Source organism: Melospiza georgiana, chromosome 6, assembly GCF_028018845.1.
Source record: "Melospiza georgiana isolate bMelGeo1 chromosome 6, bMelGeo1.pri, whole genome shotgun sequence".
In the NCBI taxonomy this organism is placed as follows: domain Eukaryota; kingdom Metazoa; phylum Chordata; class Aves; order Passeriformes; family Passerellidae; genus Melospiza; species Melospiza georgiana.
This window is the reverse complement of record NC_080435.1, coordinates 47217790-47236684: the sequence shown is the minus strand read 5'-3', so window position 1 is coordinate 47236684 and position 18895 is coordinate 47217790. Positions and strand designations below refer to the sequence as shown.

The following is an 18895-nucleotide window of genomic DNA, read 5'->3' as shown; positions in this document are numbered from 1 at the left end:
AGAAAACAAGTAGTTCTGTTACTTCAGGGTCATTACTAAGGATGCATAAGATTAGGCATTTGCATAAATTTGAACTGTATTTCAGCCTGTATTTCATTGTTCCTCCACAAAGTACCCAAAGTGCCTTAATATCAGTTGCTGTGAATAAGCTACAGCAATTCAGCCAGATTTCCAAATCCTGTGTGCTAGGAGTCATGTAGAGAGGTGTCCAAGCTCTCTTTGTACCCTTGACTTAGATTTGTTGACTTTACTAGGCACTGGCAATTGTGGATTCTGTTCAAAACCACTAGTGGTGTTGTCTGAATTTATTGCATTGCAAGGACTGAAATAACCAAACACCTGGCAAGTGAGAAGCTTCAGCTGCAAGTCCTGCTTGGCCACAGGGAGGCTTCAAGCCTTGCTTTCATTCCCCACAGCAGTGCCTAAACCAGCCAACTTGAACACAAGGCTGGGACTGAGCTTTTCTGTTCCTTCTTAGGGAACCTGTGCCATGGTGCTAACTTCACAGGAGGAGACATGGAGCATGGACATAGAGCTGCCTGGGAAGGCAATGATTGTGTTGCCTCCTCTCATTTTGCCAATATAGTGAAATTTTGACACTGACTATAACCACTTACAAATTCTGTTAAGGGGTCATCTTTCACCCCTGCCCTAGGAAAGTTAGGTTCTTCACATGAATCTGCTTCTGGAAAAACCACTCCTGTCAGCTCCCTAGCTTACTCCACAAGACAGCTGGCTCAGGTAAAAGCCTGAGGGAGCTTCTCCAGACCTCTGTCCTAGAAAGGCACTCTTCAGGGAAGCCAAGATCCAGTTCAACACAGCCTGAAACCCTCAGTCAGGCCTGTGTTGTCATCAGGGGCAAGGTAATGGTCAGGAAAAATGAAGAAGGAAACAAAGAGGGGGGGAAGGAAGATTGAGTGCAAAGTCTGTGGTTGTTGAAAGCAATTTCATATAAAGTGGAAGAACCATTCATAGCAGTGTCTGTTGAACTTCTGCTGACTTCAGACCCTACAGCTTTACTGAGTCCTGAAACAAAAAACAAAACCCAGAAAGGCTCTGAGAGAGATTTGTTTCTCTGAACAAATTAATGGCAAACACAACATTCTTCATTTTAGAAATAAATTTCTGAAATTAAGAAGCCTACTACTAGGGCTGCTATTTGACACAAAACTGAATTTCATGATTTTGGGAAACAAAACCTAGTCAGTTATGTTATTTCTGAATCCTATTCAGTGTTTGATTATGCATCTTCTCTGCTGAGTATCTTTTTGTTCTACATTGCTTATTTTGTGGTGTCTTACATAGATTTACTTTTTTGGATTTCCTCTGAAAGGGCAAGTGTTGAAGACAGTACACAGCTACAAAAACAGTTGTCATATGCTTCAAAAGTACTTGTCATTCTTTTGATATGGCTGTTATTCCCAGTACTTAAAAGCTGTCTTTGATGTAATTGAGGCTTTTACTCCTCTCTATCTATTGGGCTTTTGATCACCTCCTAATTAATGAAGTAATGACAACCAATTATATTTACACCCAACACAAAGCATATTGTTAAAGTTTGCCATTACCACTTTCCTTTCTTGCATGCTAACACAATGTTGTAACCTTAACATTTTCTGCCTCACTGCTGCTGGGAGCATTAATCAGTAAAGTTATTTATTCCATTTTAATGTTTTTATTGACTGGCAATTATACATGAAGAGATGAAATGTCTGCATAACTCATGACTCTCATAATGCTTCTTTCAAGCCAAGTAAAGTTATTTCTTCCATTTTAACATTTTTATTAACTGGCAATTATTTATGAAGAGATGAAATGTCTGCATAACACCTGACTCCCAGGATGCTTCTTACAAGCCAAGTTTTCAGAATGCTTAAAATGTATCAGGATCCTATAGTTTTGCTCTGGACAAAGCTTCATTAAAGATATAGAAGGGAGCTACACATCTCTCTACAGGTCTACATCCAGGTTTTATCACTGGTTTCAATTATCTAGTCTGAGTTGGAGCTCTGCAAGAGCACAAGCCTCAGAAACAGTGGGGAAGGCTGACTTCACTTTCTTATATTCTTGTTGTTGGGTTTTTTGCCAAGGAGAAATTGAATTTGATGCTGTATTTAAGGCAGAGGTTTCTGACATTCTCTATGAAAAAAAAAAAAGTTTGTTTGCTTTCTCTGGATTTAAGTAGGATTCTGTTGGTCACCACAGATGAACTTCACCAGGACTTCTTACCAAGTCCCATAATAGTTACTTGACATGAAGAAAAGCCCATACTGCCAGGGCTTGATTCTTTCCTAATTTTAAAAACAGAGCATCTTGGAAAAATGAAAAACAATAAGGGAACAAAGAAAGAAAATTACTTCTATTAGAATTGTTTCTGTTTACTAGAATAAGCTAGGAATTTTCTAACAAAGCATTTTTTTCATGGGATATAACAAAGCTTCAAACCCAAGTGATTCACAGACACATTTTGGTTTTGACATGTTTTCCCAAAACAGAAACAGGATTCTGACAATTGAGCAGCCATCATCCTTAGTGCTCTGCTGAAGAGCCCTGGTTTTCCTTGTGTGTGGCTCAGGGACAGCCCCACTCTGTGGCTTGTCCAGTCACAAGTAACTCATAAATAACCCCAACACGAGTTTGTCACAGAGCCAAAGGCTCGTGACAGCCAGCTGTGCTGGCACTTGTCAGACACACAGCACTTCTCAGGCTCCCTTTGGCATGGGGAGAAACTATCCTTATTCCAGGAAAAGGTCCCCAACTGTCCCAATACCAGAAAGGTTTCAGAAAGCACTTTCTTTTCTAAATTCAGCAAGTGGAGTCCTTGGAACACTTGGCAGTGTGCAGAATCCCTGGCATTACATATCTCTCTGTTCCATGCTGCTTTGAAAAATGAGAAAATATATTCCTGCAGATGTATTTTTGTGTATGATCTGCAGAAACTTTTGGAATCTCTGTATCTGAATGATATCTTGAGCCTGAACCAGCTCCATGAGGTCTGTGCTTCCTGTGACTCCTTTGAAGGCAGTGCTGTTGCAAACTGTCCTGTGGCACTCTGAGCACCAGCACTGTGCCCTGCAGCAGTTGCAGAGTTGAGGACTTTACTGGGACAGCTCCTTCCTCATAACTTGAGTGTCTGCTTTGTAAACAGTTCTGCTAAGAATCACTTCCATTTGATACCTTGGTCTGCATCATGGAGTAGCACTTCAGAAATGAAATCACAAATATTCTGCAATCTAATTTACCTTAGCCTGGAGGAGATGTTCTGCCATCAAGGTATAGATCCTACCAGTGGCACTCATGGTGTAGCTGCAGCAATGTGAGCTGTATCTCTGCAACAAGGATTGTGCAGAAATCTGCATAATTTTCTACATCCTTAGGAAGGTTCCCAACATGTTCAGGACAACACAGGAGAAGGTTCTCAGCAGCAATGCCAGGCTGAAGCTGAGACAAGAGGGAAGTGATATATATAGAGAGATAACTTCTATCCTAAATATTTTCCAGGATCACATAGGATGGGTCTCTCCCCTATCTGTACATGTAGATGAAGTTTTAAGTTCAGAGCTCTTGTTTGCAACGAGATTATGCCAATTTTAAGCCTTTGCTGCAGTCAAAGAAAACACAAACTGCACCTACTCCAAGTGATGATATTTTGTGCAAATGGTCTAAGGGAGGAAAACACTTTCCACTGAAATGGTGAGAAGAAAAACAGGCATTTCCTGTGTGAAATAAATGACATCATTAATGAATGGATCTTTTCATGATGTTCAAGGTTTAGAAAGTAAGCAAAAAAGGCTCAAGCTCAAGGTAATTAATAAAGAAATTAAATGTAGCAGCAAGCAGCTGTGCAATGCCCTAATTATCATGTGTAAGGGACAAAAATCTGTCTTAGGACTGATTATAAAATCAGAGAATCATTTTGGTTGGAAAAGACCTTTAAGGTCATTGAGTCTAATTGTTAACCAAACACTGCCAAGGGCACCACTAAACCATTCCAACAAGTAGTCCAGGAATACACAGGCAGAAGGTTTTGGAGCACAGCTTCATTGACAAAAGGCAAGTGTCCACACTGAACATGCTCTTTATCCAGGCATATGACTTCAAAATATCTGATGCACCTGAGAATGAGGGACAAATACATTTAACCTGGATGATATTCAGTGGCACTAAAAGACAGCTAGATCACTTCAGTTTGAGCAAGGAATAGTGAGCACCTGCTGCTGTAGCTCAGCAGGTGACTCTAAGCTTGTGATCCTCATCCCTAACACCTGCCTGCCTCCTGGCCCATTGCAGGGAGGTCTGTTTGCCTGCAGTTGCCTCGATCACCTCTGCTGGTCCTTCCCTCCTAATTTCAGCCAGTTTGCTGCCAAGGTGTCTGCTTAAAAAGAGTGATGATATCCAGATAACTGCAGCTCTGCCTTTAATGTGGACAGAAGACTGAAAGTAGGATTTACATGATGTGATATTTAGGCTGATGAGCCTCAGTTATAATGGCAAAGAACTTTAGGAAGAACAAATACATGAACTAGTATTAATGGGTGATACTGAGTGTTTTATATTTAATGGGAACTAAATTAAGAGTACAAGTTTGTTATAAAACATGACTGTAAAATCACCTAATAAACAAAGCAGATCTATGTGTGTTTTGAGTCATACTAATGATTTCTTCAGGGTGAGAAGGCTCTGCAGACAGGCTGTATGACACAGTATGTATCCCTTTGAATGCTGGTAAGATTAAAAAAATCTTAAAATTATATGCAATAGCCTCAGTGCAACAGTGTTCCAAGATAAGACATGGATTTGAAGACTAAATAAAATCTTACTACCAAACTCAGTATTTTGTCCTTGATTTGAATAGTGAAACACTTTACAATCTGTACAGAAGTACAGTGCAACAGATGGCTTTTAAAGTGATTGAAAATTCACCAACTTTGTTATTTACATGCTCAATTTTAAACACAACAGGAGAATGGTTCAAATGCTTCTACAATAAAACCTCATCCAGTTAATTTCTTTTCCCAGTACTCTCCTGAATCAGCTCTTGAGGCAGGAGATAAATCATTCTAGGGGAGCAATAGAGAAAAAACATCTCTAGTAGGAACCTTTCTCCTTATAAAAGGACAATTTGCAAAGCTTTTTTAAATACAGCTTCAGCTGCCTAAATTACAAAATATTTAGTGTTTTGTTATGACAAGCCTTTACCTGCTTCCTTCTGTTGTTCTGCTCTTCTGGAGTCCAGACAAAGAAATTGGAAGGGACAAACGTAGGAACGTTGAAACTGTCACTAATAGCCCTCAAGAGTAACTAAGGACACCCATGAGTAAATATTTGATTTCTTTTTGCAATATTTCAATACTATAACTTCTGAGAGTTGTACCCCACGGGGTGTCAGAGAACAGCCAGAACACAGCATCCAGTGGAAACATGGTGAGAATCCTTTTGTGTGCCTTTGCCTGGAGGAGCAAAATTAAACCATGGGCAAGGCCAAAGTTTTACAGAGGGTGCCAGGACTCTTCTAATGTTGCAGGGGTTTGGTTTACAGCTTGTCTGAAAGGCAGCATCTCCTTCAGCACAAGGATGTTTAAATCTGTGGTGAAAGAGGAAAGAATGGCCAGCTCTGCTCCCTGGAGCACGCAGACAGTCTTAAGAACCTTCTCATTAAGGCAAAATCCAGTTGGACCTGCTGACTTGATAAACCAGGAATATTGCTGCCTGAGAGGGATGAGGTAGACTCTAGCTCTTTGAGCAGATGAGAATTTCTATTTAAAGCATTATACATGAAAAATGAAAGGAAGAAGAGCAGCCTGTATAACAAAATTAACTCCTACTTAGAAAAATAAGAGAAAGTGGCCATTACAAAATATTTTTCTTAGAACAAACAGCAAAACAGTGCCAGTACATAGCATACAGGGAATGGAAAAGAGAGGTGATGTAGGAAGACTACAAAAGGAAGACATTATAAAAAGGAATTGCTCTGCAATATGAAAGAAAAGTTGCATATATAGGGGTTATTTTACCTTAACAGCATTATTCTATTTATATCTTTATGGAAATATCTTCAGAAAAAAAAAATTCTGCCACTAACTGGACTATAATATTTCTTTATTTTCCATGCCATTAATGGAACATGGTTTTGCTCTAAGTGGTTTAAAATTTTTGAGCTTGACTATATTGACAACTTCATGTGTGAGCAAAAGAACACAGAATTCAGTATTGTGCCTGTTTGGTGGGCATTATCCTCCACCAGAGAGAATCAACAAAGCTCAGCTGCCCCTACAGGCAGGTATGAATGAGGGAATCACGAGCACAGATGTGCATGAGGAACAGTCTATTTTAGCAAGAAGGCTGGACAGCTGTTTCTGTGAAGTTCTGACCACTTACAAAAAAAAGAGTCTTGCAGAAAAGTACAAATGGATGCAAATACATGCTTAAAATAGGAAACTGGGTTTTTAAAAGTCTGCACCTGCCTTTAGTACTTTTAAATTTGATGTTTTGCTCCTTGGAGTTTTTTTGCAATGTTACATTTTTACACTGAAGGAATGCATGCTTTCCACTTCTTTAGTTTTCTAATAACTGATAACTATCACATTTTCAGCAGAACTACTTTCTATTAAAAACAGTCACACTTAAAATAGGCATATTAGTTGTGTGTGAATCAAATCACATTTAGGGTCTTATTAATAGTCTCACTGTGAGAACAAAACCACCTCAAACTCAAAACTGGTTTGAGGTTGCAAAAAGCCTGGGCTATATTTGCAATCAACAGCACCTACTGATATATTGAATTTTCACTTGTCAAGAAATCTGAAACACTTCCACGTGCCATATTCTGCCTTCAGGGATGGCAGTGTGAAACCAATGGAATTGAAGTCTCATGAATGCTATAAAAATCTCTAGTATGCTATAATACCAAATATTTTTCATGAGAATTTAAATTATAAAATAATATTTCACTACTTAGCTACGGAAGTTCTTTTTTTCTTCATTTTTAATATTGAAACAATTCTGGTTTAAGTATTCTTAATGTGCTGAAAAAGCTTTAATATGTGAACTGCTAGTACACCAGTCAGCTGAACCTTTAACAGTAGAGATAATTCCACTGGACAAAAGTACTATCTATCAGTAAACAGAAACAGTAACAAAGCCTTTATCTCCAGTATTTTATATCCTGACCAAATTATTTAAAAACTCAGTTAAGACAGTCAGAGACAGTCAGCTAACACTGGGATTTAAGTTTGCAACAAGCCTTCCCCCAGCATTTATGATATAATTTTAAACAAATTCTCCCTCTTTGTATATGTGGGTTAATCCAAGTAAAAATAATTATGTTATATTAATGCCTATAATATATTTCATTATTTACACTGATTATTAGTTAATAATCACTTAAGTCAATATAGTCTTTTTTTTTTACCATCTTCACTATTCTGCATACCCAGACCCTCTTTGTTCCTAGAATTCATCCATGGGACAAACTAAGACTGGTCCTGTAACCACAAAGTAATTTGTTTAAATAAGTGTTTTTCTTTTCTCCATCCAACTTATCCCACTTCATGGCATGTCTAATCTTTTCAGCCCTGATTAGGCTTCTGCTTGCAATTAAAAAAGCAAGTTTTCCTCCAGGAAATAGGAGAATTGTGTCACCACTCTAGTCAGAAAACCCTCACATGCTGAGTGCCACAGGCCATAGCACTGATCTCCAGCTCAGGCTCCTGAGGGAACTTTTGGCTTGGAAAATGAGAGATTCCTTGGAAGTGAGTATTAGGCAGAAGCAGCAGGATAAGAGCAGGCTATCAGTTCATGAGGTGAGCAGGCTGGAGAGTGGCCTGGCTGGGGAATGGGTGCATTCTCCCTTTGGCTTATGTGGAGGAAGGCCACACCTCCTGGAGCTTTCCTTGGCCTGGAGTTTGCATGCCCAGTCTGCCAGGGAGCTGCCAAGGCCCTGATCTCCTCCCCTCTGGGCAAGGGCTGCAGTGCAGCAGCCTGGGCATGGAGGCCAACACTTCATTCAGACACACAGGGCTCCTACATGGGCCCTGCTGCATGTCACCTGAAGGACTACATTCAATTTTCAGCAGTGTTTTGTGCAAAAAATGGACAATAACAGTACTTTCCTCATGCTCTTTGTCCCCAAGTCATACCAGTATATCAAACACAAGCAGAAGGAGGTACAGCTACCAGAACAGAGACTTCCAGTGTTGGGAATTTAGCTGCTAGAGACTGGAAAAATACAAAACCGTGGCTAATTCCAAGTTCTTCACCTGCTAGATAGCGTGTCCTTGGGCCTAGCCGTAGTATGATAACAAATAGTGAAAGAGACATGAGAAAAGAGAGATGTAACCCTTAAGAATGAGGAAGAGTTCATGGTATAGTTTAACCAATAGATTCCTTGGCTTACAGAATATTCATAAGCTTATTATTTGCTGTATAAGTGTTTGATGCTTTTCTTCAATAAACTGGACCTGTTGGACCTGTGATGAACCATCTGGTGTCCTGGTCCCCTTCCTACGACATTCCAGGAAAGTACTTAATTCCTTGCAGGACCAAGTTCTTCAAAGTAACCTTCTGTTTATTTTTAGCTGGTTTTCTTGATGACTATTTTTCCATCCGGTTTTTTTTTCATTCCAGCAGCAGTAAAGATATTGTTATATCTGATTTCACTGCTCTAATTAAGTAAGTACTTCTCAGTCCATGATCAGTTCTATTTTGGTCTGGTTTAAAGTTTATTTAATTTGAGACATATTTCAACCAGGGTAGCATAATGGCACATCTCAAGGCCTGCTTGATCCTAATATTAAAATGTTAGTTTATTTCCTGAAGGAAATAAAAAAAATCTAAGAAGTTCAGTGTAAATTTGTCAAAAAATTCTTTTTATCTGCACTCTAAAAATAGAAGTAAAAAACAGCAAAAGAACAAGACTATATGCAGTGTGATTAACACCCTGCTTTTTTTTTTTTTTTTTTAAGGATAATAGGAATAATGAGCACATACTATCACTGAACCTGGGAAAAAAGCCCTGGCAGAGGCAGAAAAATGTAATCTAATCCATTCACGGCACAATGAGGGAATTAAGGATTCTGCATAATTCCTGTGAAGTGTCTGGTTAACCTGAGTGCAAGGGACATCTCTATGTCACTCCTAGGCAGACTGCACACTTGCTTCATTTCATTCAGAAAAATTTTTCTCATATACAATCTGAGTCTTCTGTGTTGCAATTTAAGCCCATTGTCTTTTATTTCTTCCTATCATCATTGCTTTTTTAAAGACTGGCAAAATGTCTGTCATTTTAAATTGCCTGGAATTTCAACCCCTGCTATGAGTTGCCAAAGTGCCCATTATTGCTTTAGTAATTTCTTTGAATACTCTAGAATGCAGTTGAGTTAGCTTAAATGATTTTAAGAGATCTGACAGATACAGGGATTCTAACCTATTCTTTTACTTTCCCCTTTATTACAAGTGTTAATTGTACCACACAACAGTTCAGAGCTGACCTTTTCAGAAGACTGGCACAGAAAAAGCCATTACACATTTCAGCCTTCTTGGAATCATTTGTTGAGAGCTCTTCCTCTTTTCTGTACAGTAGGCCAATGTTTTTCTTAGTCTTTCTCATCACTATTTTGCTGATGAATCAATTCACATCACCCATGATACCCTTTGCTAATAGCATAATTTTGTATCTGTTCATGTATTTCCATTTTATTCCTTTTGTCTTCACTGATCTAATTTTCTATCCATTTTCTGTATGCTTTCTTCTTGTGACAGAAATTAACTTAAAATCTCTACCTTTGTCTTTTACTGTAGTTCCTGTCCTCCTTCTATATTTCACATTTGGATTCCTTGAGCCAGCATCATTTATATCTTTTGTCCAGGAAACTGAAAGTCTCACTTAAATAATTTTTCTTTAGTTTTGGTTCCTTTGAGATTCTAAACGGCAGATCTTAAAGCTTTACTCTCAAAATCCCCTGATTTTCTGTACTTCTTCCTTTCCCTCTGAAGAATAATGAACTCTGCCACTGCATGGTCATAGAATTTGCCTTCTACACTTCCTAGGTTAAAGTCAAATCCAGAAAGGTTTTTTCTTAAATTTCTTAAATATGTTTCAAAAACTTACTAGGGAATTTGTGCTCAGGTCCCAACATATTCACCTGGAAACAGAGAAATCCCTATATTACTATAAAGTCATGCCCTGGAAAATGCCAACTCCTCACAAAAAATCCTAATCCTGATCTTGTTAAGAGAGTGTAACTGATAACATGATTTCCTTTACAGAATTCAAGTGTTTTTAACTACTTACTGATGTCATTTAAATGAGAGAGGGACAGAACCTGTGGCAGAGAAGTTACAGTCAGTACTGCCAGCAGTGCTGATCTGCTTCTGCTGTTGCCTGGGTGTCCACCTGTAGATTGACAGGGTGGGATTTATTTCACAAAAATTTCAACACTAATAGTAGAAGTATGAACCTTTGCACTTGACAGATCAGTTATTTTATTCTAGTCAGGGAACAGGTACATTAGTACACATAAATTCATGTGATTTATTTTAGATATCTTCTGCAAAACTGGATGACTGGCAGTAACAGAAGTAAGAAAATTTACATGTGAGACCAGACCTGGCCTTTCCCCTAACCTTGTGGATAACAAACACATGGATTAACTTTTATTTTAACCGGTGTCCAAGAGAGAACATGCTAGGCTATCACACGTGTACCTTTTTTAGAAATTGCTTATAAAAGCAAGATTTCCAGGTTGCTTTAATTTTATACTTCCTTTCTACAATATGATTTAAGTTTTCTACATTGTTCTGCATATAGCAGAGACTGGTGACAATCCTATCATTATAACCAAAGTTCTCCTTCTCACATTTTCTCTACATCTTTGCTTTATACAGATCTATCATATATTATAGAAAGCTTTTAGTAAAGTTAGAGTAAACCACCTAAGTTTTCTTTCAAAGGTGGGCAATGTTCTAGTTTATTAACAGATGCAATCCAAGGCTGGTGGCAATTACAACTTCAATGAGTTGACAACTACAGTAGTCTCTGTAAATGGCCTCAGTTTACCTGCAGCTTCCCTAAAAAGCCACTTGCTCTAAAAATGCCTTCCTTGCTCTAGTTGTGGCTCAATGGCTAAAGCAGGCAGGCCATTTTGAATTATTAGAGCTGTTAAGCAGCTTGTGTGCCGTTTTGGGCACCACAATATTAAAAAGACATTAAGTTGTTAGAGATCATCTAAAGGAGAACCATGAGGGGAACTCTGTGAGGAGCAACTGAGGTCATTTGGTCTGTTCAGCCTGAAGGAGACTGAGGGCAGACCCCACTGCAGCCTACAGCTGCCTGGTGAAGGGAAGGGGAGGGTCAGGCACTGATCTCTTCACTCCCATGACTAGTGAGTGGACTGAGAGATTGGCCTGAAGTTGTGTCAGGGAAGATTTAGGATGGATATTAGAAAAAGGTTCTTCACCCAGAGGGTGGTTGGGCATTGGAGCAGACTCCCCAGGGCAGTGGTCACAGCCCCAAGCCTGACAGAGTTCAGTAAGTGCGTGGACACTGCTCCCAGGCACATGGTGTGACTCTTGGGGCTGTCCTGTGCAGTGTCAGGAGCTGGACTCGATTCTTGTGGATCTCTTTCAACACAGGATGTTCTACAATTCTATGATTCTAAATACTTCAGGCATGGTGCTATTAGGTAAGGGCGGACAAGTGGTCTCTGTGACACCAGAAGTAAGCTTGGCCATGGCCCCAGGCGGAGCATTTACTGCAGCTGCCACTCTCTGCTCAGTCTGTGCACAGGTGTGGAGGGACAGAATGTAAGAAAATAAAGATAGTGCAGAAGGTAGTCTCACACCTGAGGAGATGCAGCTGTACTAACCATCAAAGATTAGGAACAGGCCTGCCCTTAACAGGCCACAGCTGTGTCCACTGAGGATGAGTGCTACAAAAGAGTGGGTTAGCTGGGTGAGGAGTTTTTGGAGTGTTGGAGTTTGTTGTCTGTACTATGAAGAGAGATGGAGGTTGTTAGCTGTGCTGTGAGGAACTGTCCATGAGAATCCACTGAGAAGGTATGGAGCTTTTGCAATAAGATGGTAACACACAGGAAGACAGGGTGACCTCAAGGCTACAAGCACTAGTCCAGCTGTCTGGGTTTAATGACCTTGGTGGTTTGCTGGGCGTTATCACACACACTTTTCCTCTGCACAGCTGTAACTCCACTTAGCAGGAACTGCAGTGACAGGTGAAAATGAGGAAAAAGGCACTTTGTGACACTTTTCAGAGCTCCTTCCTTCACTCCATGACACAGCTGTAACACGGACACTGCAGTTATTTCACCCCATACAGACTTTCCCATTAGCAAACAACACTTCCATGAACAACTCCTTCTATGAGGCTGCTTAAAGAAGATGCTATGACTCCTTCTATCCCTTCTGTACAGTATACCATGTGGTTGCTCATTGCTGCCTATTATAAAAATCCAGCCATCACTCCAGGCAATTTTATCTTTTGGGCCTCAGGTAATGTATCAGTTGACAAATTTCTTTTCTCACCTTGTATCCAGACTTTACACCTCCAGCCCAATTTGCTGCAACTTTTTGCAGAGAGGAAGGATGCAAATTTTAACAATTTCTCCAGAAAATATAACTCATTTTGTGAAGATGATATAATTTCCTCCTTTGTCTCACTGCTCACACAGTTCACACAGAGAAGACAAGAAGCAACAGGTTCAAATTGAAATACAGGAAATTCCATTTTAATAGGAGAAAAAGACCCTCTTATAACATGAGGTTGGTCAAACACTGGCACAAGGTGTCCTGAAAGAATGTGGAGTCTCCACCAAGAGAGATAGCCAAGCTGCCACAAGATGCAGCCCTGAGCAGCTGACTGTCACTGGCCCTGCTTGGAGTATGGGGATTGGACCAGACAATCTCCAGAGACCCCCTCCAACTTCCAGCAGCCTGTGAAAAGGGCAGGAATATCAGAAGTCACTTTGAGAAGTTGCTTCATGCTATACGTTTTTAACAAGATACATTTTATTCCAGTTCCCTACTTCTTGAAGGCACTACTGTGCCAAGGTAGCACAGAGGTCCTTGGATATCAGAGCACCTAATGATGATTGTGACCCTACAGTCTAAGGCTGCTGAATACCCAAAGCCTGCCTAATATGTCTCTGTATAAAACACATAAACATTCACTGAATTGAAAAATGGGACTTAGATCTTGTTTTATTTTCTGGTCTGCAGATGTTTTATTAGGCTATGCAAAGTGGAATAGTTTCAACAGAAAACACAGAGTCCCACCTTGAAATTATTCCCCAGACAGGTGGGCAGGGCACTTGGATGAGACACAGGAATTGCTTCAAGTCCTGACTGAGAAAGAAGTGGCCTTGAACTCTACCATCTTGAGATATTACTACTACCACTTGATTTCTAGGCAAAAGGGACACAACATTATGTGACAAAGGGTAGACTGAAAGCAAAGGGAGCTTTTGGAGGAGCCCACTGGACATGTGTGGATTAGTTAGGCACCTGCCTTAATGGGACTGAGAGGCTTTGACACCATCTAATTCCTTGGGATTGCTCCCTGGACAGTCTAGGCAGTCTCCTAGCTGGGCAGCTGTTTGTGGTTATGTTCCTGATGTTTCCCTTACTGCAAAGGAAACCTTACTACTGGGTCACACTGGACACCACTGCTCAAAAAACCCATCAGGATTAGAGGTTACAGGCTGAGTAGGAATAGGAATAAACACTTTTATGGAACAAACCCTTTAATTACTAACACGAGAAATTAATTAATTTTACTAGTTCAGGTCTGTTTAGCTTTGTATTTTCTTGACAAATGAAAATAGGCTGTTTATATTTAATTTTGACCTCTTGGCTTGATGCACTGATACTATGTTCCAAAATCCATGTGTCTAACATTTTATGCAAATCTTAATTAAAAATACAAGATTATTCCCTTAGTTACTGCAAAACTCTACTTTCCTCTGAAATACCTAAGGGTATTTCTTTCTAGCTAAAGTCCAGGGAGCAGTTGATGTGACAAATAATGTTTTACTGATGCTTTAGCAGTAAATCAAAATAGTTAGCTTCACCTTATTTACTGTGAAAGAAATAAATTTATTCTGATGGAGTAGCAAAATAATTCCTATTATGCAAAAGAGAAAAAAAAACTATAAAGTTTATTTTTTAAAAAAAATTGTTTTTACAGCAACTTATCTGCTAAATATAAAGCTTCTATACCAGCACATAGTACTGAGTGTAGAAGGTGAGCTGATATTAAGAATATGTCATAAGCAGCTATTCCTAAAAAACGGTTTTTAACTGAAGACATCAAATTTTATTTAGTTGTAGGAATGTACAGAGCCATCAGGAGTATAGACTGAAAACCACATGAAATAAGCCATCATACTTTCCTCAGAACTAGCAAGGCTACTGCTAGAATAATACATTAATATTGGAGCACTGAACTAGGGCATGAAAGAAGATTGGGACATTTGGACAGAGCTGAGAAGAGAGACAAAATATTGATTTTAGAGGTGTAAAACAAAATCTATTATTAGGATGCCAATATGGTCGATACAAATGAGCGTGTGGTTGCCTGCAGGAGAACAGTGCTGAGTGGCACATGTGAGGAGACCTGGTCGAAGCACAATCCTGAGAATGCCTGGAGAGCCCAGCCTGCAGCACAAGCTCTGTTAAAGCTTTGAAATGCAATCAGTCCCACAGAGCAGAAGTTCTACTGAGAAGATTAAAAAAGAGACATGCTATCGATATGATGAAGAAGTGCAATGCTACTGACAAGATTAAGGAAGAATGACGCAATTCATAAAACTCACTGAGAAAGTGTCATCACTGATAAGACTGAGAAAAGCAATGTCAGGCCAAAAGAAAGGACAGGATGTAAACTGCCAAAGTCTCCAAACCACACACAGCCTGAAGGAAAACAGAGTCTTGAGGACATTTCTGCAGAAACATTAAGGGAGCTGTAAAATGTGAGCAATGGACATAAGCAAGTCATAGAAACTACCAAAAAGCGTGAGTGGGTAAGTGGATACTTGTGTTTGTGGTCATCTGCAGCCAACAGGATCACAGACATGCTTCTCTCCTTAACAATCTTATGTAAATAAGACAAAACTTAATGTAGAAATGCCTGCATCAGTTGACACCTGTGAAAAGTAACTGTATCACTGCAAAAGGAGTTACAACACTGGTTTTCTGAACTGAGAGAAGGGGCACACTGACAATGGTCTTTGAGTACCTAAGAGGCCATTCTCTGAGTACAAAGGATGGCAAGAGAAAAATAACACAAGTCACTGAACTGCAGTAAGGCAGACATCAGAAAAACCTCAGGGTAATAATGCACAAGGCTGGATTCCTTGCTGAAGCTGTGGAATCTCCAACAGTGCAGGTGGAAATGGCATCTTGGACCAACATCATAAAAAAAGTCCCATATAACTGACCATCTCTAGGAATAGAGGCAAGGCAGGTGGAACTTTTGAGATCTGGTCCAATCTGATCTGATCCTTTTACTACAATTCTGTGGCTGTAGCAAATGGTTGCATAAACTCTGCTTATTTATTTTGATCATACAAGAAGCACACTTCAAGGGACATGTTATAATGGCAAGCAAACTACAGCAATCCACAAAAATGGCCATAACAATAAATTATTTTCAGTTGCCAGTTCAGCAGAACACTGAGGCAGTTCTTGGGTCTTAAAGACTTTAGGTCTAAGTACATAAACCACTCAAATCTTGAAGCATTGATGAAATACAAAACCAGTCCAATGACATCTTTAACAATAGAATAACCCCAGACTTAAAAAACCTCAGTATTAGAGGGGAGTATGCTGCAGGACAGGGCAAACTCTCACATATCCCACACAAAGCAAGGCATCTCTAATCTCCTCTTCAGGAAAAAAAAACCCAAACAAACAGAAAACCAACCAGCTGTTAGTGGAGATTTCCTGAAGAACTAAATAACCATACCACAATGTATATTTCATTCATGGAGAGGGACTGATGTGAATTGGCTATACCATTACTAAGATTTAATGATCCCATTTGTCACAGTGATAACTGCATACAGATTGCCTGTCTTTAACTAAAGAAAGCTCACTTCCTCCGAGGCTTTTAGCTGTCTGCAAATGCCTAAATGAAGCCTTTCTTTTGACACCCATGGGCTCCCTGGGGTGCTTATGTCAGTTCCTAGTGCTATCCCTTTTCATCTTAATGTACACCTGTCAGACTGCTCGGAATTTCTATTCAGTATCACCTTCCCCTGAAGGCTCCTTCAGCCTGAATAAACTTGGGTTTATTCACAAGTGAAATAAATTTGCCCTCCGACTTGACGGTTCTGCCTTGAAAAGCCTGAAGGAGCAAAAAGCCAAGTGGTTTGAAACTCAATCTTTCCAAATTGTACACTTTGCAGCTGGACACCACAAAATCTGTTTAAGGGTTCTTGTTAAGACGATCCTCAGAAAGGGCCCTGAGCGTACAGCCTTTGGAACCACCAGATCTAAGATTTTCTGTAACGTTTCCCAGAATTTAAAGACATGCAGGACTTTTTAAAGCTTTCGGCTTTAGATGCGACTGGTCTCTCGCAAAGTCTATCGCTGTATCCCGAGGACAAGTTGATCCGCGCAGGCAAGTGACACCCGCGCGGAGCATCCTTGTGTCCGCTGCCCTGCCTGCCCGAGCTCGGCCCCCAGCGCCTGCCTGGAGCTCCCGCGGCGCTCCCTGAGCCGAGCGCTTCCCGCGAGAGGCGCGCCCGCGGCAGCGGCTCTGTGAAGGAAGAAGGAGAAAAAAGGAGCAGCGAAGAGACAGGAGCGTGCCCGGGCACCGACACGAGCCCGCTGTGAGCCGGCTAGGAGAGGAACAGCGCATCCCCGGCATCCCCGCCGCCGCCCCGGTGCCCGCCCGTCCCGCCGCTCACCGATAGTAGAAACGACGGTGCCCACGAAGTAGAAAGCGCCGGTGAAATCCCATCGGGGCCGGATGTCATCGACGCGGATGCCGGCCACGTTCGCCTCCTCGTATTCCCGGAGGAAGTGCTGGAGCTCGGCACGGCTGAGGTTGTGGCGCCGGGTGAAGTTCTCCAGGCGTTCCTCCCAGCGCTCCTTAGCCTCCCGCTCCGTGGGCAGCTCGATGGCCGAGAAGACGGCGGCGCCGCACAGCATGTACAGCACGATCAGCACCGCCAGCAGGAGGAACCGCGCGTTGTCCGCGTTGAGGCGACCCGCGCTGGAGCAGCAGCAGGCGCCGCGACACGCCATCCTCCGCCCGCGGGACCGGGCTGCCGCGCCGCCACGCTACGTCGGGGCCCTGCTGCCGCCGCCGGGCATCACGGCGCCGCCCGCCAGCCGTACGCGGGGCTCAGGGCGCCGCGGAGCCCGGCGGCGGCGAGCGGCGCTCCCGGGAGCCGGCCGGCACCTTCGCCCCGGGGGCAGGGCGCGGCCCCGGCACGGCCCCGCGGCGGGCGCGCTTCGGGCTGCCGAGCATCCTGAGGGGAGGGAGCCGCTCGTCCCGTCCCGTCTCAGAGCCCCTCAGCCCCTGCGCCCGCCGCGCGGGGCTCCCGTCCCCGCCACTTTCATATCCCCTTCCTGCCCCCGCCCCGAGCACGTCGGAGCGGGGCGCAGGGACAGGCACTGCCAGGCACCTCCTGCCCGCCGGGGGGACAAGGCGGGACCGGCGGCAGCTCGCCCCCCGCCCTCCGCTTCGCCGTGGGGCTCCGCCGCCCGGTCGCCCGCACCATGGCCTCGGGGGAGCCGCGGGCCGGGCCGGGCCGCGCCCTCAGGAGCAGCTCCCGCAGCAGAGCGCGGCCGCCGGCCCCGGAGCCCAGCGCCGGCAGCGGGCAGGGCGGGCTGGCAGAGCGCGGCTGCCCCGCGGCCTCCAGCCCTCAGAGGGGCGGGGGCCGCCCCCCTTCCCGCCCTCAGGTACCCGGCCCGGGCTGTGGGGCCGAGGAGCGCCCGAGGCAACCGGGCACGAAACCCGTCAGCCGGTGATATCCCCTCCCATCAAAGCCATAAAAATTAGCGCCCTTTGCCGAAAGAGGACACATCCTTCTCCACAGGTCTGGTTACCCACTGCCTTCCCGACAAGGTGCTACATCTCTGTCCTCCAGTGCATGGTAGTCGAAGGGAAATTGTTTAGGGAAGACAGAAGCAGCCTTTCCAGCTGCTATGTGGTTTTAAAATTAGTTATTTGCAGGTTCAAAGAGCAGAGCTGTCGATCCAAATCTGCTGGAAATATCATTCTCACTATAAGAAGAAAAAGCTAAACTCAGCAATATCTGGTAGTTGCTACAGTGCTGAATTCTACTTTTAAATAATTGGGGCTGGAATTCAGCTGTGCTAAACAATAGTATACAAGCACATTCTTTCCAGGGAAGGACAACCTACATATATTTTTTCAGAAAGCAGGTTAATGAACTATAACATCCACATCCCTTCCCCTCCCCCCCCCATTTTCTAATAATTGTGTTGCAGTGAAAATGCAATGGGAGTGAACACTATGATCTTAGAAATCTCCCTTAATGGCAGATAATTGTACATTCCATATAAGAGCCATTGATTGTCTCACAGCCTGAGGTATTTGAGTATTGGTCTGAGCCCTAAGGGTGCACTGTGGCAGTTCCAATGCCAGCGTTTGAGAGGATCACTACCTGTGTGACAATTGCTAGAGCAGCAGGCACAGGGAAAATGAGTCCTTTTCTTATGTTGCACAGTCAACCAGCAGCCAGGGATAAATGCGAGTTGTGTTTCATTTTTTCCTATTTGTTGTTATTCATAGGCGATACACCATGTGGCAGGTTTTTGTTCCCTCTTAATTAGTCTTTAGCATAGACTTTAGCATGGAAATTAAAATTAGCAGCAATACTAGAAGACATTAAATAGCCAAAAATAGGAA

At 42.4% G+C, this 18895-nt stretch overlaps 1 protein-coding gene across 1 annotated transcript in view; it reads right to left on the bottom strand.

The window, feature by feature from the left end:
* The window catches only part of KCNK13 (potassium two pore domain channel subfamily K member 13), a 48043-nt gene extending 30781 nt beyond the window's left edge, over positions 1 to 17262 (bottom strand). The window contains exon 1 of the mRNA XM_058026299.1: positions 16923 to 17262. Within this exon, the coding sequence (XP_057882282.1) occupies positions 16923 to 17262 (340 nt within the window). The remainder of the gene's footprint in view (positions 1 to 16922) is intronic.
* Positions 17263 to 18895: the final 1633 nt, after the last annotated feature.